The 23,109-nt window shown below is 42.8% G+C and overlaps 1 protein-coding gene across 3 annotated transcripts in view; it reads right to left on the reverse strand.

The window, feature by feature from the left end:
• Nucleotides 1–23,109, reverse strand: part of LOC124795345 (piwi-like protein Siwi) — a 119,366-nt gene that overhangs the window by 61,714 nt on the left and 34,543 nt on the right. For all 3 annotated transcript variants that reach the window (XM_047259335.1, XM_047259334.1, XM_047259333.1), the window contains exons 3-5: nt 6,784–6,886; nt 6,459–6,572; nt 6,160–6,371 (exon numbers count right to left, since the gene is read on the reverse strand). In XM_047259335.1, coding sequence (XP_047115291.1) covers nt 6,160–6,371; nt 6,459–6,572; nt 6,784–6,886 — 429 coding nt within the window. The remainder of the gene's footprint in view (nt 1–6,159; nt 6,372–6,458; nt 6,573–6,783; nt 6,887–23,109) is intronic.

A 23,109-nucleotide genomic window follows, 5' to 3' on the forward strand; every position in this document is an offset into this window, starting at 1 on the left:
TTTGCATGTTATTTCATAAAAAGAAACAACTGTAAAAATTTATTCACTGTGAGACATTACCAAACAAAGTATTTTTCCCAGAATAAGTTTTGTTTTCCAATATGGAGGTGGTTAGGTTAGGACCTGGCAGCACAGCTAAAATTTAACGGTACATGACAGCAAATAATTATATTTCATGAATACTGCCATACCTACATACAAATAATGTCATGATGACATTCACGAAATCAAATTATCTCTCTGGTTCCGCCGCTTTATATAATCAGTCACCATCAACTGTTCACAATTACTATCCCGTATCTTGCACATTTTTGTTAAAAAATCATTTTAGTGAACAATGTAGCAAGTTTTATGATTTGAAGTTGGATATACTAGTTCTCTACAGTTTGGGGTTGTATGTATGTATGTATGTACATATGTAGTACATAGTATGTACGTACATATAAACGGAGATTGACTATTATAGATTGAGTACATGTCCATAAAACAAGCAAATAATCCTAATAAACCTAGGTCTGTTACCCCAGTACGACTTATATACAACTGCAGTCACAACACTTAAATGTCTAAGGCTATGTCTACGTCTATGCTGCAGCTTGAATCCTGACATCATTGTCTGTTGGTATGGTATGTGTTTCATTTGTGTGAATTGAAGTTTGAGCCATGCCAGAAATACGTGAGCAGCAGAGCTGCAACATAAAGACACACTTATGTTCCAAGTACCAGTTCCCACAGACAGCAGTATACAGTGTGCACTTGTAGCATCTGAAGTGGTCACCATGCATCCACACACATTTTCAATGAAGAAATAGTTGATGTCAATTACATGGACTGATATGCTAATGGCAATGCACAGAAGGCAGCACACTTGTATCATGAAGGATATCCTCAGAAAATGTAGTTAGACAGCAGAGTCTTCACTATATCTCATCAGTGGGTGCACAAGACTTTTTCATTTAAATCCAGCATGCACATAGACTAAGAACAATGTCAACACCATGAACAGAAGAGCATGTATTACAAGTGGACACAATGGTGGCACAAGTAACATGATTGCTGCAGCAGAATGCATCTCCCCTCATGTGGCAGATATTACATACGGGGCAGTTATACTCTCATGTCGTAAAAAGTGTGCAAGCCCTTTCCAACTTAGCTTGCCTTCCACCAATGGATCCTTACACAATGTAGGAATCGTCCGCAGTTCCTTGTGCATGTTGTTTAAAGACAAAGCAGCTTTTTAGGTATTTAGAACATGCATTTCACTCATGTTGGGTTTATGAGAAACCATATGCTGCCATTGAGACATCACATCAGCAAAGATTTCCATCAACATTTGGGCAGGTGAAGATTATCAATTGATAGGACCATATTTTCTACTTGCTCATACCTTCTTTTCCTACAACATATGTTAATGGACTTTCTGGATCATATTCCATGTGGCGAAGGTTGCTGATGTGGTTCATGCATAATGGTGCACTGCCGACTTTCATGATGCTGTTCTGGAATATGCAGCATAATTCTTTGGCACGTCTATGAATTGTGGCTCGCCAATACCTTGCTTTGCCTTTCACTTCCCCCAACTTGAACCCATTGGATTATTGTGTAGTATATTCCAACTATGGAGACAGTGTCTAACTACAGGAACACATTGTGGATGGATGGCAATGCATTCGAAACAGCTTGGATTTTTGGTCTTGTACAGCCACTGATGAAAAGACATGCTCAAACTTGCTTGCACATTAATGGCGGCCATGTGGCACACTTTTATTGTGTTTGTCCAAGTGCATATCTGCAGTTTCAATCCTCAGGAACTTATAACAAAAGTTTTTCATGTGTTGTTGTTGTTGTTGTGGTCTTCAGTCCCGAGACTGGTTTGATGCAACTCTCCATGCTACTCTATCCTGTGCAAGCTTTTTCATCTCCCAGTACCTACTGCAACCTACATCCTTCTGAATCTGCTTAGTGTATTCATCTCTTGGTCTCCCTCTACGATTTTTACCCTCCACGCTGCCCTCCAATACTAAATTGGTGATCCCTTGATGCCTCAGAACATGTCCTACCAACCGATCCCTTCTTCTGGTCAAGTTGTGCCACAAACTTCTCCTCTCCCCAATCCTATTCAATACTTCCTCATTAGTTATGTGATCTACCCATCTAATCTTCATGTATAAGGCTTAATACATCACACAGGGGAAACTACTCGTTTCCAGATCTATGTTTATTAGGATTAATTGTTGGTTTCATTCTCCTCTATCTGCCCCTTGAATTTGTACCTGCAATAGTCTAACAGCTTGGATAACATGCACACGTAGGTCTTTGAGTCACTTTTGGACTTCTGCTAAATTTTTTTATGTAGATATAAAAACTTGCAAGTATTTTTAATGAATGACAATATCATGTAGAATACAACCACAAACAGAAAATAACTAACAATAAGCCTGGCAATGCAGAGAGGGCATATCTATATTGACAAAAACTCCCGTGCTCAGTATGCTGAGGGTCTCAGCAAGACCTCCGCAGACAGGCACTATCCCTCAGACCTAGTCTGCAAACAGATCTTCCATGCCATTTCCCCCTCACACGCCCAATTCTCCAACCACCCCAAGAACCAACCACAACAGAGTGTCCCCTTTTATCACCCAGTACCACCCCAGGCTGGTACAACCGAACCCCATCCTTCGCAAGGACTTTGACTACATATCAAGTGCTGAAATGAGGGACATCCTACCCAAGATACTTCCCACCCCTCCTAAAATTGTGTTCTGTCATCCACCCAACCTCCACAACATCCTAGTCATTTCTTATGCCACCCCCAATTCCGATCCTTGTGTAAGGCCAAGGAGCAAAACTTGCCCAATCCACCCAACCAGCACTTGCTATTTCAGTCGTGTCACAGGTTTATTCTACTCCATCACCTGCAAAACCAGCCATGTTATTTACCAGCTCTGCTACTATCACTGCACAGCTATTTATATTGGTATGACAACAAACTAGCTCTCCACCAGGACAAAATGTCACCGTCAAACTGTGGGCAAGAGCAAATTATATCATCCAGTGGCACAACATGCAGTTGAACATAGCACACTTTATTTCAATCGCTGCTTCACTATCCCAGTCCGCAGTTCGTGGTCTCGCAGTAGCATTCTCGCTTCCCGAGCATGAGGTCCCGGGTTTGATTCCCAGCGGGGTCAGGGATCTTCGCCTGCCTCGAGATAACTGGGTGGTGGTGTGTTTTCTTCCTCATCATTCATCCCCATTACAGTCGGAGGAAGGCAATGGCAAACCACCTCTGCTAGGACCTTGCCTAGTATAGCGGTGCAGGTCTCCCGCATTGACCCTCTGTCAACGAGTATGGGACTTACCACCACCACCACCACCACCACCACCACTTTCCATCCCTTCTACCTCTACTCTCATCTCCCACCCTGTTTATTTGCAGCCCTCTACCAACACATCAGCCCATCTTTCCCTGCTCTCCTCCTTTTTTGCTCTTTCCCCCCCCCCCTCCCCCACCTCCCTGCCCCACAGCCTCCAAATGCTGCCACTATTGACATTCTCGTCCCTAAACGCTCCACCAGACAGAGTTCATCTCTCCCCCACCAACCTTACATCACCCATTCCCTTCTGCGCCCACTCCCGGTTGCTGCTTGCATCCCACTTGATGCTGTATTCCGGCCCGAGATACTGGAGTTGGCACGTGTGTGTGTGTGTGTGTGTGTGTGTGTGTGTGTGTGTGTGTGTGTGTGTGTGTGCACCCGCGTGGTGAGCTTGCTTGCACGCACATTGTTAACGATAATTCTGGATTTTTGCCAAAAACCTATAAACTAACGAGTTCACGAAATTAAAAACTTGAGTACACCGAAGGTCTCAAATTAATTGTCAGCACATTTATTAAAACTATTCACTGGCATTTCCCCCACGAACCATGGACCTTGCCGTTCGTAGGGAGGCTTGCGTGCCTCAGCGATACGGATAGGGGAGGGGTCTGTTAACAGGCCAAACAAACGTGTGGTTCCTGAAGAGGAGCAGCAGCCTTTCCAGTAGTTGCAGGGGCAACAGTCTGGATGATTGACTGATCTGGCCTTCTAACACTAACCAAAACGGCCTTGCTGTGATGGTACTGCGAACGGCTGAAAGCAAGGGGAAACTACAGCCGTAATTTTTCTCAAGGTCATGCTGCTTTACTGTATGGTTACATGATGATGGCGGCCTCCAGGGTAAAATATTCTGGAGGTAAAATAGTCTATTCGGATCTCCAGGTGGGGACTACTGAGGATGATGTCTTTATCAGGAGAAAGAAAACTGGCGTTCTAGAAGAAAGGATCGGTTGGTAGGACATGTTCTGAGGCACCAAGGGCTCGCCAATTTAGTATTGGAGAGCAGCGTGGAGAGCAAAAATCGTAGAGGAAGACGAAGACATGAATACACTAAGTAGATTCAGAAGGCTGTAGGTTGCAGTAGGTACTGGGAGATGATGAAGCTTACACAGGATAGAGTAGCATAGAGAGCTGCATCAAACCAGTCTCTGGACTGAAGACCACAACAATAACATGCTTAACCCTTTCATGGTTGATGTGACACATCTCTAATGAAACGGTACAATTTTGAGCACATAAAAATGTACTGTGCAGTATCTGTCTAGTGTTATCGTCTAACAATGATTACACTACAGCTGCCCAAGAACATCTGGCATCTGCTGCATTAAGGGCCAACTCTAACATGAAGTATCAATCCAAACACACTACCACAAGTTCTTCCATAAATGTTTTTGGATGGATTTGCTACAACTGGTGAGCCAGAAAGAGAAATTATCTTTGTGCTTCCACGATACTGATTTTTTACCACACGGATAAATCGGGGTTAAAAATCACAGGAGTGGGTCTGAACTCTCGAGTTTGCTTTTACACTCCTAACATTTGCCATTAGGCTACATGTGGATATAGCTTAAATAAAAGGCACTATCCACAAACATCTGCATCCTACAGTGTTCCAACTCACACGTGTATGACCGGACTTGGGATTTTGGAAGATAGCAAAGTTTATAGTCTATGTAAGTGAATGACTGACTTAGCCTGTGATGGCCAGCCAGCAGCCAGACTTTATGTCTGCGACTATCTTCTTGTTAAACAATATGTCATTGAAGTAGCAACCGCAATCCCACTGTTTAACTCAATAGGTATAGAATTATTCATGTCATTTTTAATCAAACTGTTTCAAAAATAATCAAGCCATTGGCAATCTTATTTCATCAATAATTTAATGAAGGAAGATTTTCCCAGATAACAGAAGTTTCGAAAGTAATAACAATAAAAGTTGAGAACCATCAACCACTAACATTCTTCTCAACATTCTCCAATGACAGAGAGATTATTTAAGCAGCAAGTTACCACATACTTCAATGCAAGCAACTAAATAGTAACAAACAGTTTTCGAACTGAAAATAGTACTGAAAAACGAATAATGGCTTACAAATATAAAATAGGGAACACACACAATAACAAAGGTGTTGAGGGAGACAAATCTTTCTAAAGCCTTCCAGAATTTCAAGGGATAAAAATATGGTACAAATCTTATTTACAAACCAGAGGGATTTCACAGCAGAAATAAGAGCATTTCTTGTGAAAGTGAATATATTAGTCCACTAAAATACTTCTCACATGCTGGAATTATACATATTTGTATGCTGAGAACAGGTGAGCTGTCTTTACTGCATGTGTGTTTACAGAAGAAAGTCTATGCCACTGGGCTTCTGCTCCTCTTCCAAAAGCAGTTGCATATTCTGCATCTCAACAAAGTCTAATATGAATAATGAAATTTATGAATGGCACTGATAACAGTTCATATGTTTACATTTTGATATTTAAAAGAATAATGTTTTCTTATTCCAGTAACTGTTTATTGTTTTGAGCACAATGTAAGCTACTTTAGTCCGATAAGTTATATTAGCTTCTTTTCCTAAACCAAATGCTGAGCAAAGTTGCACAATTTAAGATAGTGTACTTCGATTCAAGCCAAGTTATACAGATTTTGCTTTTCCTTTGACTTCAATAAATCACTTGACAACTAAATTACAATTGCAGATGCTATATGAATATGAAGTGTAATAAGTAACCTGAAATTTTCACACCACAATAATGAAAAAGGATAGGATATACTCACATCTGGAGATAATCTGCTTGATGTGAACATCACTGTCCCATCAAAAATGAATCCTCCAAGTCTCTTCTTGTGAACCCTTAACAATGCTTTCCTCACAAAAGTGTTGTCTTCTTCAGGGGCAAAATCAACTCTATACTGGAATAACCTCCAATCAGTGTGAGTTTCGAGCTTAAAGTAATTTGTCAGAATCGTTGTGCGAATACCAGATGTACCTGCATTTTGCAATGGATAACATTTCATCAGCTAACCCACTACAAAATGTTAAATTCAAATGTTCTTGCATGACAAATCCTGCATACCTTTCTTCGTTGGCAGATGCTCTGGTCTTAGTTTCAAAGCTTCTGAACTCACAACCTTCCTTCCTCTCATCACCCCTCTTCCCACTGAAACTTGTGCACCATTACCGTCTCCTCCTAAAAGGGACATCAATTTTTTGTTATTGAAGGAAGATTCACCAATTCACACTAAATTATCTAATTGCTGTTATGTACAGCTCACTAAAATATAAGTGAACAGCATTATCATATTAAGTATGAACACATAAATGACTTAAAAATAACCTCAATTTCTTTTTAACATGCAGCTGGAAAAAAAACCTTATTGGAGATACTTCAAATACCTCACCTATAGCCAATTCCTCCATCTTCTTTTCCAGCAGTGCTCTTTCACCATCCCCAGCAGCAGCACCTCCAGGCCTACTGGTTGCACCACGCAGTAACGCACGGCCCTAGTTAATAAGAGCCGAACAAAACAGAACATATTACATGTCAAGAGTATTAGTTGTATTTGGGTTACTGTCCATAACTACGCAGTACACTACAAGAATAAAATATAAATCAGCCAACACAAATGTAAAACGTAAACTTTCACACGTGGACACATCACACTAAAATATTCTGGGCTATTATGCTTTAAGCGGATGAATTTCTTGTTGAAACAGAATGTTTCGTCCCCTTCTGTGGAGGGGATCTTCAAGGGAGGGTGTAGCTTCTTCACAGGTCTGATGCACATCCAGGCTCGCTACTAACTGAAGTAAAATTCAGTTTCTGTGTGCTCCTACAAAATCGTGTTACTTCACAGGTTTTGAGTGCTCGAGCACCACTGCTATTGTCTGCTATTGCTGTCACTCCATCGTGGAAGATTAGCATGTACCTTCTTCAGCACGAGGAGGAAGAGGAAGAGAAGGAGGAGGAAGAGTAAGAGAAGGAGAAAAATGTGAAATTTAATGGTGTCTGGATTCCTATGCTGAAGATATGTCCCAGACTTCCACCATGAAGTGATAGCAACAGCGTGCGACAGCAGCCAACAACAGCCAATTGCACTCTACTATTCAGAACATATGACATCACGCCTTTGCGTGGGAGTCAAAGTTACAATACTGTTGAAGATATCTTCTGCAGAAGGAAACAAAACATTGTGTTTCAACAACAAGTTCATCCAATAACACCATAATAGATTACCAAGTGCAAAATCAACTTTATTTTATTCTTTTTTGTAAGGGCTCTGACAAAAATAATGTAAGACAGGGATGCAGTCTGTACTTAATTTTTCAACCTGTACATCGAAGAAGTAATGACAGCAGTAAAGGAAGTACCAAAAGTGAGGTTCACTTTCTGGGAGAAAGGATATTAATAATAAGATTCATTGATGTAAGTTTCTATCCTTACTGAAAGTGAGGAATAATCATAGGTTCTGTTGAATGAAATGAACAGTCTGATGAGCAAACAATACGTAGACCACACAAAGACAAAATTTATTAGGTTTGGCAGAAACAAGATTTAGAGATACCTACATATCCCAGGAGACAAGACTTTGGTACGGACAGTTTAGTCGCATTGTTTAACTGCCTAAAGTGTAGGAAAGCAACCAATGACAGATGGCACTTTAGCAGTCAACTCGAGCCACATTGCCGTGCTGCAACCCAAGTGCTAATGTGTGTGAAATATAGTTAGTTCCTGCCATGTCATTTTGGCTAATTTTTTTTCCTTCGTTTAACTATAGTTTGCAGTTTACTGTGTTTATTCACTTCTATTCTATTTCAATCCATTTCAAATCAAGTGCACTGCAATCCAAATCAAGCAACTGAAATTAAAATCGGGAAGAAAAAGCATGGTACTCATTGTCAGCCAACTCCACGAATCTGTGCACTTAGTGAGGGAGTACTTCAAGAAAGAAAAGAAAACAGATGTCCCCTTATTTCCTGTGGCTCAGGTTGTAAAGAGGATTCAACATGTTTGAAAATAAGTGCAAATACACCGTTGTTACAATACAGGATAATGGTACAATATAGACTTTGGTGAGACTGGCACAACAAAGCTACAAGACTCAAAGACAAAGCAACCAAGGAAGGAGAAGTGATAACTTTGAACAATTTTCCAACTACTCCTACCTTGGCTGGTTTTTCCATACATCTTCAGCTTTATTATGTCAGTCTTTCAAAGTCTATATTGCACAGTTCTTTCTCTATTGTTATAACGGTGTATTTTCCTTATACACTGACAGAAAAAAAATCATATTACCAAGGAATTGTGCAACTTGAGTCGGCAACTATGTTTCTATATCTGAAAGATGATGATTATTCGGATTTCCCGCCACCCGCACAGGAGTGGAACTAGTAGCACCACTATGAGGATCCAAATCAGGTTTGCTTTACATACACACCACAATGGTTGTCAGCATTAATTACATGTGAGACTGGACTTTGTAATTTTTGTTTGTCAAGAATACCTTAAGGCAACAAAGACAACATTATCAATACCTCACTGTGAACAAAGTCATGTATTAAGGGCTACGAAAAGCTGGATGTTCCTTCTGTCATATTGCAGAAAGGCTTGGCAGGAATGTTGTCACCGTTTACGGTAGCTAGCAGCAATGGTCACAAGATTGTATGGGTGCATGAAGACCGGGCCCTGGACGGCCAAATGGCACTAACAAGAGAGAAGACCACTGTGATTGGCATATGGCTGCAGCAACAATTTGAGCAGCACTTGGCACCACAATGACACAACAAACTCTTATAAATCTGTTACTAAACGGACAGCTCCAAGCCAGAGGCGTTGTAGCATGCATTCCACTGACACCAATCCATCAGCATTTTTTACTTCAGTGCTGTCAAGTGAGAGCCCACTGGAGGGTAGGGTGAAGCTCCATTGTTTTTTTCTGATGAAAGCTGGTTCTGCCTTAGTGCCAATAATGGCCATGTGTTAGTTAGGAGGATTTTTTTTTTTTTTGGGCGCACAACTTCAACGGTCATTAGCGCCCAGACTACGTTAGGAATGCACCGTGAGTCACAAGTTTAAAACAGCAACGAAACGGAAAACACGATAAAAGACAGACTGACAGGCATAGGATTAAACAAAAAAACAGCATAATCAAATGTCCTTAGAGAGGGTTGTCAAGTTGATAAAATGAAGAACGCGAGCAGCTGCTCGTGGGTCATCCGCTAAAATGGCATCTAGAGTACATGGCAGGCCAAGATCAAGACGCAGTGTGTTAAAATCCGGACAGGACGTTAAAATGTGGCGGACCGTCAGCAATTGCCCACATGGGCAGAATGGCGCCGGCGCAGGCGTCAGCAGATGGCGATGGCTGAACCGGCAGTGTCCAATTCGTAACCGGGCCAAAACTACCTCCTCCCGCCGAGAAGGGCGTGAGGAGGACGTCCAAGCCGCGGGAAGAGGTTTCAAGGCTCGAAGCTTGTTGTCTGTAAGTGCAGCCCAATCGGCATGCCACAGCGATAAAATGCACCGACAAATGACCCTGCTACAATCTGACGAAGGGGGACAACAAGAAGCTGTCCGAGGCTGGAGGACCGCAGCCTTGGCCGCGGCATCTGCAGCTTCATTGCCAGGGATACCGACATGGCCAGGAACCCACATAAAGCTAACCAGAGAACCGACGTCCACCTGCTGCTGAAGAGAGCGTTGGATCCGGTGCACGAAAGGGTGAACCGGGTACGGATCACTGAGGCTCTGGATGGCGCTCAGGGAATCGGAGCAGATGACATATGCAGAATGTTGGTGGCGGCAGATGTAAAGAACAGCCTGGTGGAGGACAAAGAGCTCAGCTGTGAAGACAGAACAATGGCCATGGAGCCAGTATTTGAAACTTTGTGCCCCAACAATAAAAGAACACCCGACCCCGTCATTGGTCTTAGAGCCATCTGTATAAATGAAGGTCATATTAATGAACTTCGAACGAAGTTCGACAAAACGGGAGTGGTAGACTGAACCGGGGGTAACCTCCTTTGGGAGCGAGCTGAGGTCAAGGTGAACGCGAACCTGAGCCTGGAGCCAAGGTGGCGTGTGGCTCTCGCCCACTCAAAAGGTTGCAGGGAGTGAAAAATTAAGGTGTTGAAGGAGGCGACGAAAGCGAACTCCAAGGGGTAGCAGGGCAGAGACATACAACCCGTATTGATGGTCGAGAGATTCGTCAAAAAAGGAACGATAAGACGGGTGGTCGGGCATTGCCAGTAGCCGACAGGCATACCGACAAAGCAATATATCGCGCCGGTAGGTGAGTGGCAATTCACCAGCGTCAGCATGAAGACTCTCGACAGGACTAGTATAAAACACTCCGATCACAAGTCGTAAACCCCGATGTTGTATGGAGTTGAGGCGGCGTAAGATGGATGGCCGTGCAGAGGAGTATACGAAGCTCCCATAAACCAGCTTGGAGCGGACGATCGACCGATATAGGTGAAGTAGGACGGTTCGATCCGCTCCCCACGACATACCACTGAGAACACGGAGGACATTTAGAGAACGGGTACAACAGGCAGCCAAATATGACATGTGGAGACCAGCTAAGTTTCCTGTAAAATGTAAGACCTAAAAATTTTGTTGTCTCCACGAATGGGAGAGCAACGGGACCGAGTCGTAAGGACGGTGGGAGAAACTCTTTGTAGCGCCAGAAGTTAATACAGACCGTCTTCTCGGCAGAAAAACGGAAGCCATTGGCGACACTCCAGGAGTAAAGACGGTCAAGAGAACGCTGAAGAAAGCGTACGCTGCGCGCTGCAATAGATGGTAAAATCATCCACGAAAAGGGAGCCTGATATACCAGCTGGGAGGCAATCCATTATTGGATTGATCGCTATGGCGAAGAGAGCGACGCTCAAAACTGAGCCCTGTGGCATCCCAGTCTCCTGGCGAAAGGTGTCTGACAGGACAGAACCCACATGTACCCTGAACTGTCAATCCATTAAAAAGGAACGAATAAAAAGAGGGAGGCGACCGCGAAGGCCCCATGTATGCATGGTGCGGACAATGCCCACCCTCCAACAGGTGTCGTAAGCCTTCTCCAAATCAAAGAACACAGCTGCGGTCGGGTGCTTCCGCAAGAAGTTATTCATAACGAAGGTCGACAAAGTAACCAGATGGTCAACAGCAGAGCGGCGCCTACGAAATCCACATTGTACATTGGTAAGTAGGCGTCGAACTCGAGCAGCCAAACCAAACGGGAGTTAACCATTCGCTCCATCACTTTACAGACACAGCTGGTAAACGAGATGGGTCGATAACTGGAAGGCAAGTGCTTGTCCTTCCCCGGCTTAGGGATCGGGACAACAATAGACTCGCGCCAGCATGCGGGAACATGTCCCTCAATCCAGATGCGATTGTAAGTACGAAGAAGAAAACCTTTACCCCCAGGAGAAAGGTTCTTCAGCATCTGAATATGAATAGAATCAGGCCCTGGAGCAGAGGACCGTGATAGGCCAAGTGCGTTTTCGAGTTTCCTCATGGTGAATGGGGCATTATAACTTTCACGCGTGGGTTGGCCTTCAGGCGCGCACAGGGAGGAAGGAAAAAGAAGAAAAAGGAGAGAGAGAGAGAGAGAGAGAGGACAGACTGTCTCAAACGCCGAGGCAGATATCAGAGAAGGCAAGGAGAAGAAGGCAAGGGAAAGAGTAAGGAAGACAGTGAGATGGAGAAGAACAAAGAAAGGAACCAACCAAAGAAGGAAGAAACGAGAAGTGAAAAACCAAAAAGACCACAAATATAGGTCGTGGGACTGTCCCTCTCTGGACGCAGGCGCTAACTACCTCCTTGAGGGGGATGGACTCCTTTTAGTCGCCTCTTACAACAGGCAGGAAGACCTCGGGCCTATTCTAACCCCCGGACCCGCAGGGGGGAGTTAGGAGGAGACCAGCTGAGGGACTGCAACAAACTTGTCGGCGTGCTTAACACACTTGACCTACACCTTGAGTTATGATCTGGGATGCCATTTCGTATGACAGCAGGAACAGTCTCTTTGTTGTCTCATGAACCCTGAGTGCAAATTTGTATATCAATCTAGTCATTAGACCTGTTATGCTGCCATTCACGAACAGCATTCCATGGGGTGTTTTCCGACATGGCAATGCTCACCCACATACCGCTGTTTTAACCTAACATGCAACAGTGTCGAGATGTTGACTTGACCTGCTTGATCACCAGATCTGTCTTCTTTAGCACACATAGGACATCATTGGAGAATAACTCCAGTGACATAGAGAAACAACATTCATCATCACTGTATAGGCCAACCAAGTGCAACAAGCATGGAACCCAATCCCACCTGACAACTGGCACCTCTACAATTCAGTACATGCATGTTTGCATGATTGCATTCAACATTCTGACAATTACACCAGTTATTAATGTATCAGCATTTCATTTCATATGTGCAATGACTTATGTTGCACTTACATTAATCTGTGATCTTGCAATGTTAATCACTTAAATATGTTACCTAGATAAATGTATTCCTGAAATTTAATTACTGTACATTAATTATTTTTTGGTGTTTTAATTTTTTTCTTCAGTCTATAGATACTGACCAATTCCTTTATCTCTTTGCTTTAGCAAGTTGAAATTTAGTCAGTCTCTCCCATCACAAGATTTATTCCTGCATCAAGAATAACAATTCTCATGCAGGAATGTATCTACTGACGAGAAGACTACTAAATTCTAAGTAACTAAAACAAAGAGAGAATGAAATTGGAGGTCAACACAACATTAAGAATAGATTAAAGTAATGAAAACCGATTATCAATACTAATAGCTTGCTTTAACAAGGTGTATCTGTGTACATGGAAAACACTCATCAGATATAAATGTTAAAAACACATTTTTCCCTGAGGGAAAATACTTTCATTTGCATGGAAAATGACAACGTACTATCCCTCAAAGCTGTGCAACTTATTACTCCTTTGAATGGCGAAACTTTTATATACCAGCAAGAGCTACCCGGCACTTTAGGAAACTAAACCCAGCAAAAAAACTTTTGTAAAAATCTTTGATGCACAGCAACATGTACATTGCACATTTCATATAACAGAACTATAAATATGAATTCCACCAAATACAGCACACTGGTTTCCAAAGCACTGAAATCGAGATTGTGCTAAGCAATATGCTTCTGCAAGACAATCACAGCTAAAGTCACGTGATCTTACCAGCCAATGACAGAAGATATTCAGAGCATAGGACATGTGATATATATTTTTTTTATCACCGTTTTTGGGTGCAAAACTGCTACGATCATAAGCACCCATTCTGTGGCTTAGTGAAGGGTAAAAAATCGAAATTGATATCAGCAGCAATGGGAGCGAAACTCAAGGAAGACGGAAACTAAAAGTGGAAGGAAATGTTAGAAAATTGCTATTGGAGGGAGGTTGTTTTCCCCAAAAAGAGCTTCAAGTGACCGATGTCATCTCAGTGACACTGGTAAACTCAAGGACTTGATCGGCTGAGCACGTCATCTGCTAAAAGGGAAGATGTACCAGGCAGCAGCTGTAAATGGGCAAGTAGTGGATTAAAATAGGTGCACTGAAGTAAAAGGTGTTTACCGTCCACAACTGAAAGCAGTGGTGGCAAAGCGGGGGAGGATTGCCACTTAAAAGATGTCAATGGCTAAAAATACAGCGCCCAATCTGGAGTCTAGTTAAAACTGCCTCCTCTCGACGAGGCCGGGAGGAAGAGGTCCAAGCACAGGGAAGAGGTTTCAGGTCCCATAATTTATTATTGGAAGCGCAGACCATAAAAGAGGAACACGATGACATAAAACACTCTGCAGATCGGCGAAAGGAACCATGTGAACAATGGGCCGGGAGAAAGAGAGAGAGAGAAGCCTTTGCCACTATATCGGCTGCCTCGTTTTTGTGTATACCAACATGCCCTGGGATCCAGAGGAATGCCACAGAGATGCCGCACCCCCTCCCCCCCCCCAAGTGGAACGTGTGGAGGCAGTTCTGAATCTAGTGGATCAGAGGGTAGACAGTATAAAGAGCTTGGAGTTGAGAAGAAAGCTGAGCAAATCTGAGCATATAATACACTGTATCCGCTGATGGTGAAGATGTATTGGACAGCCTGGAGAACAGCGTAAAGCTACACAGTAAAAACCAAACACTGGTTGGGAAGCCGAAATCTAATAGGGGTGTTGCGTACAATATAGCCGCTCCTGACACTTAAGGTGGTCTTGGAGTTGTCAGTGTAAATAAATGTGGCATCTTCCATTTGTGCGCATAGAGCAACAAATGCCCGACGAGAAACTATTGGGGGGAGGGGGGGTTACTATCCTTGGGAAGCTGACAATGGTCACCCGGAGAAGGCAGGTCCAGGGGCGAAGCCAAGGTGGCGTCGTACGCCCACTTGTCAAGAAATTTTTAGGAAATTGGAAGGAAAGGGAATGTAGCAGTTGACGGAAGTGGACTCCCGGTGGCAAGAGAGAGGAAGGGCACCCTGCATGCCCTAAATCCAAGGAGGTGCCGAAAGGAAGGGCATGGGTCAGACGAGCAGACACAGAAGACAGATGTCTAACGTACTGACTCTGACAGCGCGCTGATCGGACAGCGGAGGTTCAGCAGTCTCAGTGGAAAGGCTCTCCACGGAGCTGGTGCAAAAAGCTCCAGATGGTTAACACAATCCATGGTGGTGGACAGAGTCTAGACGCCGAAGAAAAGACAGCCGTGCAGAGGAGTAACTTATGCTTCCATAGTCCAATTTCAAGCGCACTAAGGCGCAATATAGGCGGAGGAGGACCACTCTGCCCACTCCCCAGAAGGTATCGCTCAGAACACTGGAGGGTGTTGAGAGATCACCCAGCGAGCTGAAAGATATGATACATGGGAAGACTAGCACAGTTTTCTGTCAAACGTTAAGTTCCAAGAATTTGGCAACATCCGTGAATGAAAGGACAACAGGGCCTAGATGTAGGCAAGGTGGATAACACTTCAGACAAGGCCAAAAATTTACACAGACGATCTTACTGGGAGAAAACCTGAAGCCTGTTTCGATGCTCCATGAGTGGAGACAATCTATACACCCTTAAAGACATCGTTCAAGAAGGCTGGTCCACTGAGAACTGTAGAAGATCACAAAATTGACGACAAAGAGCAAGCCTGAGACATCGGAAAGGAGGCAATCCATAATTGGATTTATGGCAAACAGTATAACACTTAGCACGGAGCTCTGGGGCACCCCGTTTTCTTGGGAGAAGGTACGGGACAGAGTAGTGTTCACCAGCACCTTGAATGTGTGCTCTGTGCTTCACAGATGAAAACGAGTAGCCGGCCTCGAAAGTCCCAAGAGAACAGTGTGCAGAGGATACCTGTCCCCAACAGGTATCTTATGCCATCTCCAGAACAAAAAATATCGCTATCGTTTGGCATTTCCTGAAAAAGTTGTTCACAATATAAGTGGAGAGAGAAACAAGGTGGTCAACTGCAGAACGATGCTTTCGAAAACCGCACTGGGGAGTGGTTAAAAGGTTGCGGCACTTCAGCCACCAGCCTCAATGGCAATTTACCATATGCTCCAAAACCCTACAAACAATACTCATGAGAGAGATTGGGCAATAGCTGGAGGAGGGATGTTTGTCCTTTCCAGGTATCGGAATAGGATTGACAATAACTTCCCGCCACATTCTGGGAAAGGTACCGTCGACCCAAAGTCGGTCATAAAGGCAAAGGAGCTAGCACACAGACTAGGGTATGATTGATGCAGCGAAATTTGGACGTGGATACCATCCAGTCCTATAGCAGAAAAGCAAGGAGGAGGACAGTGCATGTCTGAGTTCCCGCACAGAAAAACGGCTTATAGCTTTCACGATTTTGAGAGGAAAAAGCAAGAGGTTGCTTTTCCGCTACCCGTTTCTTTGTGAGAAAGGCTGGTGGGTAATTAGAAGAGCTCGAAATCTCAGCAAAGTGTCAACTCATGAGAGAGATTGCAAGGGGGTCCTCTAAGGTATCCTGCGCAACAGCTCACAGATCTGGGAATAACTAAGTGTGCCAGATAGCTGTCTGATTTGACTCCGAACAACTGATGAGGGAGTGAAGGTATTAATGGAGCTGGTACAGAAGTCCCAGCTTGTCGTCTTGCTATCGCGTATGATACAATGGCATTGCGCACAAAAATGCTTATAGTGGATTCAGTTGGCCAACGTAGGATGAAGGTGGAAAACACAAAGAGCACATCTTTGCTTGCATATTGTGTCATGGCATGCCTCGTTCCACCAAGGAACTTGAGAGTGCCAGAGCAAAAGGGAGGTACGGGGTATTGAATATTCTGCGGCTGTAAGAACAACTCCCGTAACACGAGTGACCTGATCGTTGATGCTAGGAAACTGACAGTCATCAGATGTTGCCAGAGACGAGAAAAGTGTCCAATCGGCTTGGAATAACTTCCGGAGTCTTGGGCGCATAGATGGCAGCCGTGGCTGTAATCTAAGGACATGTGAAAAATCGTCACTTGGGCTGTATCAGCAAGAGCGAACCATTCAAATTGCCAAGCTAGCTGAACAGTACAGAACAAAAGGTCCAAATGAGAACAGGTTGACATGGAGGCAGACAAAGATCTAGGTTCCCCAGTGTTGAGGCAAGCAAGATCTGCTTGGTGGAAGAGGTCAATCAATAGGGAGCACCTTGGACAAGGACGCAGAGATCCCCAAAGCGAGTGGTGGGTATTGAAGTCGCCAACCAGCAAATAGGGGGGATGGAACTGACCAAGGAGATCGGCTCTTGCCATTCGAGTGGATGACGGAATGTATATGGTACAAAGAAGAAGGTGAATCCAGAAAGGGACAGACATACAGCAACAGCAGCTTGGAAGGAACTCTGTAAGTGGACTGGGTGATAAGGGATAGTATCACGGAGGACAATCATAAATCTTCCATGTGCCAGAATTCCAGCAACAGAGGAGACATCAAACTGGACTGTTTGGAAATGAGGGAAGACAAAGTGATCTTGGGGACGAAGCTTTGTTTCCTGAAGATAGATGACCAGGAAGTAAGATCATAGTAAGATCGACAGTTCATACCGATTGGAGCGAATTCCGTGAATATTCAGGGTGTATACGTGGACAAGGAAAAAAATTCCCAGATTTCCCGGTTAAAAATACACTTTCTCCTGGATGAAAACACACTTTTTCTGTGTTATTAAGAGACAGAATATTTTCCCTTGGAACTGTAAAACTTGTCAATTGTTTGAATGGTTATGTTTTTGTACAAAGGGCATAGAATTTCCCGGCACTTTAGGAAACTAAACTCATGGACGAAAACTCCTTTTGGAAAGGTTTTTGATGTGCAGCAACATGTACGCTGCATATTTTCGTATTACGAAAGTATAACTTCGAATTTCACCAAACACCGCATGTTACTTTCCGAACCATTGTAATCGAGATTGCAACGCCGCTTTTGCAAGCTAGTCACAGTTCATGTCACGTGATCCCGCCAGCCAATGACAGCGGATATTCAGACCACAGGACACGTGCTATAGCCAGTTAATAGCAACATCACTATTAAGTAGTTCAGATACACATACAGGAAAAGTTAATGTTTTAAATTAATGTACTAGTGCTACTACAACAAAAGCAAAGCTTTCACGTATAATATTGGTCTGTAAGGTTAATAAGCTGCAAGAGAAGCTAAGTTTTCACATATAATGTTGATATTTTTTGCGCGTGTTACACTTTAAGATATATCACACAAATGTGCTCGTAAAAATTTTAGCAGAGTCCAGCGACTTGTCCTCAAAGTTTTCCACAAATAAATTAGCTACCACAAAGGAGAGCGAGCTTCCCGTAGTACTACATCAATTTGCTCATAATAACGACATGAATGTCTGATCTTCTGGGCTCTAAATACTTCTAAATGGCTCGTCATCAAACACTCTATGACTTAAGAAATTCATTGTACATTCTCGCACATAGTTCAACTTTCGTAAAAGGTAATTTACTTTGAAAGTAACACTTTTCAAACCACCATTCACAATATTTTCCCGCGACCTGTTAGAAACAGGTTCGTTTCAGTAGTCATCAGAAAGTGCCAGATAACAAGTGCCACCGCACTTCGGAAGCAGTTATGACGCAAGAAGCTCGTATGTTCGTACGTGTAAAACATTAAAAGATCTTATATTATGTCATAAAAGAAAAGAGACATCAGAGGATACTCCAAGAACATCGGAATTTCGTGAACCATACTAAAATGGCACATTGAAAGTGCATACTTGAAGAGCACATTTATATGTCCAAATTCCCAATGAAGTAGACATCGGCCTGACATTAAGCTTTTCAGTGTGGATTTCGGGATGTAAATTTTCTTGGAGTACCAGTACTGTATTAACTCATTTTTGATTCTTTATTAAGGCATAATGCCATATGTGCTAGAAGATGAAAACGTGCACTTGAAATGCAGCAAGCAGTTTAAATTAGCCAATAGTGTGGAACTACCGTATTTACTCGAATCTAAGCCGCACTTTTTTTCCTGTTTTTGTAATCCAAAAAACCGCCTGCGGCTTAGAATCTAGTGCAAAGCAAGCGGAAGTTCTGAAAAATGTTGGTAGGTGCCACCACTAACTTCTGCCGTCGAATATATGTAGCGCTACACAGGCATGCTTTGTAGGCACAAAGATAAATACTGCCGCCAAAACCTCTGCGTCAGTAAATAAATTTTAAAAAAAGGTGGTAAACGAGCTTTTTTTTTCTCCGCTCCGAGTTTCGACCACTACATTTTCGTACATTATCCAATGAAGTAAATACAAACTCCGTGTTGTTCATCTTCAGATGTAGCAGAAATTCAATGTACTACGAAAATCTGACTGGCAAGACTGTTCAGGATGTTTGTCAACATGGCCAACTCTACATTCTGAATTTTTTCCTACCTGTGAGAAGAGATGGTTGCTAATAGGAACCTGATGAAATGTGAGTCACATGCAGTATTCTCTTCACCATAAGAATAATACGAATATAAACATTTTGCCATGTATTCTTTCGTGTTTGCTGCTATCTCATTTAAATCCTGTCTGCCTAATAAACTACGAAACTAGAGTGAGACAACAGCAAACGCGGAAGAATATACGTATCGTGTCATGTTTATATTTGTATTATTCTTTTGCCTAGTAGTGATACAGTCAGAAATGAAGCATGGCAACTGACTAGATTTTTAAATCTAAGATTACTCTAATTTCTGTGTAGAATTTGATGTACTAAAGAAGCGGCCGCAAAGATTTTCAAATGGAGAAAAATTTTCACCTAACTCTCGTTCAGAACATGTTCTATCATACGCGGTCTATTATTTGGTTCTTGTTGATCATTATCAAAGAAAGCAGCAGTGTAAGTAACAACAAATAGCAGTCTCTCGCCATTGTTTCGCTAATGAGACGATTCCTCTCTTTTTTTTCTTAATTGTAAGCGGCTTTAGCGTGCACAAAAGCAAGCCATGCCGTGAGCGGCGACAGGCCATAAACACGCACTATCAGAATGCGACAAACAATGCGTGACACAGTACAGTAATGCATTTTCAGCTTAAAGTGACGTAAACACCTATTACAAAGAAAACGGCACTTATCAGATCAAAGCAAAATAAGCAATCGATTCAAACCAGACGAAGCACGTAAGAAAGGAAGGGTACGCTTATAAATACGAACGGAGTGCCTGATGCATAGCAATGGCTACCTGGTAAAGCTTAACTGCTAAGCTTACGACTCGAACCAAACTACTGTAGGTGTATCGTCATTCATTCGAACTAAATTGTGTCTCATATTACAATGGACCAACTTTGTTTCGATTTTGAGGTGTCGCCTAAAACTTTTCTCTCCCCTTGAATTTCGAGTCTCAAATTTCAGGTGCAGCTTAGATTCGGGAATTTTTTTTTTTTTCCTTATTTCGGGTCTCATTTTTCAGGTGCGGCTTAGATTAAAGTGCGGCTTAGATTCAAGTAAATACGGTAAACACTTTGTTTCAAACACATTGACTGATTCAGCATAAAAGATTACAAATTTCTTTAGCAAACCGATAAAAGTAACTTCTTTGTTCTACAAGGTGATTAATGCTTGGCTGTCAGAAAAGTGGAAATAAAATAAAATCTGAAACTAATAACGTATATTAGCCTTCCGTAATTATATGAATGTATTTTAATTCACTTGATAGCTCCCAGCCACAAAAATCCATTTTGCTTTCATTTGACTTGAGAGCAGTAAATGAAGAGGAAACAGCAAAATCACTAAATGTAAACACGGGTCACGTGGAGACTACACATTTCCCCACTATAAGTCAGACTGCTCTGCGCATCAGCCTCGGATTTACGATCTTTCCAAACCGGGACAATACTAAGATAGTAGATAAGAAGCGCAGTAGTATCGAAGGAAATTGACGGAGATCGGAAATGTGAAATAATTTTTGTTAAAGCAGGCTCGGACATGGTAATTGGATGTCTCTATAGGCCTCCTGGCTCAGGAGCTGTTGTGGGTGAGCACCTGAAGGATAATTTGGAAAATATTTCGAGTACATTTCCCCACCATGTTATAGTTCTGGTGGAGATTTTAATTTGCCGGATATTGACTGGGAGACTCAAACGTTCATAACGGGTGGCAGCGACAAAGAATCCAGCGAAATTTTTTAAAGTGCTTTATCTGAAAATTACCTTGAGCAGTTAAACAGAGAACCGACTCGTGGCGATAACATATTAGACCGTCTGGTGACAAACAGCCCCGAACTATTTGAAACAGTTAACGCAGAACAGGGAATCAGCGATCATAAAGCGGTTACTGCATCGATGATTTCAGCCGTAAATAGAAATATTAAAAAAGGTAGGAAGATTTTTCTGTTTAGCAAAAGTGACAAAAAGCAGATTACAGAGTACCTGACGGCTCAACACAAAAGTTTTGTCTCAAGTAGAGATAGTGTTGAGGGTCAGTGGACAAAGTTCAAAACCATCGTACAATATGCGTTAGATGAGTATGTGTCAAGCAAGATCGTAAGAGATGGAAAAGAGCCACTGTGGTACAACAACAGAGTTAGAAAACTGCTGCGGAAGCAAAGGGAACTTCACAGCAAACATCAACATAGCCAAAGCCTTGCAGACAAACAAAAATTACGCGAAGCGAAACGTAGTGTGAGGAGGGCTATGCGAGAGGCGTTCAATGAATTCGAAAGTAAAGTTCTATGTACTGACTTAGCAGAAATTCCTGAAGAAAATTTGGTCGTATGTCAAAGCGGCAGGTGGATCAAAACAAAATGTCCAGACACTCTGAACAAAATGGTACTGAAACAGAGGATGACAGACTAAAGGCTGAAATACTAAATGTCTTTTTCCAAAGCTGTTTCACATAGGAAGACTGCACTGTAGTTGCTTCTCTAGATTGTCGTACAGATGACAAAACGGTAGATATCGAAATAGATGACAGAGGGATAAAGAAACAATTAAAATCGCTGAAAAGATGAAAGGCTGCTGGACCTGATGGGATACCAGTTCGATTTTACACAGAATACGCGAAGGAACTTGCCCCCCCTTCTTGCAGCGGTGTACCGTAGGTCTCTAGAAGAGCGTAGCGTTCCAAAGGATTGGAAAAAGGCACAGGTCAACCACGTTTTCAAGAAGGGACGTCGAACAGATGTGCAGAACTATAGACCTTTATCTCTAACGTCGATCAGTTGTAGAATTTTGGAACACGTATTATGTTCAAGAGTGATGACTTTTCTGGAGACTAGAAATCTACTCTGTAGAAATCAGCATGGGTTTCAAAAAGGACGGTCGTGTGAAACCCAGCTCGCGCTATTCATCCACGAGACCCAGAGGGCCACAAACACGGGTTCCCAGGTAGATGCCGTGTTTCTTGACTTCCGCAAGGCATTCGATACAGTTCCCCACAGTCGTTTAATGAACAAAGTAAGAGCATATGGACTATCAGACCAATTGTGTGATTGGATTGAGGAGTTCCTAGATAACAGAACGCATTCTCAATGGAGACAAGTCTTCCGAAGTAAGAGTGATTTCAGGTGTGCCACAGGGGAGTGTCATAGGACCGTTGCTATTCACAATATACATAAATGACCTAGTGGATGACATCGGAAGTTCACTGAGGCTTTTTGCAGATGATGCTGTGGTGTATCGAGAGGTTGTAACAATGGAAAATTGTACTGAAATGCAGGAGGATCTGCAGCAAATTGAGGCATGGTGCAGGGAATGGCAATTGAATCTCAATGTAGACAAGTGTAACGTGCTGCGAATGCATAGAAAGAAGGATCCCTTATCATTTAGCTACAATATAGCAGGTCAGCAACTGGAAGCAGTTAATTCCATAAATTATCTGGGAGTACGCATTAGGAGTGATTTAAAATGCAATGATCATATAAAATTGATTGTCGGTAAAGCAGATGCCAGACAGATTCATTGGAAGAATCCTAAGGAAATGCAAGCCGAAAACAAAGGAAGTAGGTTACAGTACGCTTGTTCGCCCACTGCTCGAATACTGCTCAGCAGTGTGGGATCCGTACCAGACAGGGTTGATAGAAGAGAGAGAAGATCCAACGGAGAGCAGCGCACTTCATTACAGGATCATTTAGAAATCGCGAAAGCGTTACAGAGATGATAGATAAGCTCCAGTGGAAGACTCTGCAGAAGAGACGCTCAGTAGCTCGGTACGGGCTTTTGTTAAAGTTTCGAGAACATACCTTCACCGAGGAGTCAAGCAGT

Source organism: Schistocerca piceifrons, chromosome 4 (assembly GCF_021461385.2).
Source record: "Schistocerca piceifrons isolate TAMUIC-IGC-003096 chromosome 4, iqSchPice1.1, whole genome shotgun sequence".
In the NCBI taxonomy this organism is placed as follows: Eukaryota; Metazoa; Arthropoda; class Insecta; order Orthoptera; family Acrididae; genus Schistocerca; species Schistocerca piceifrons.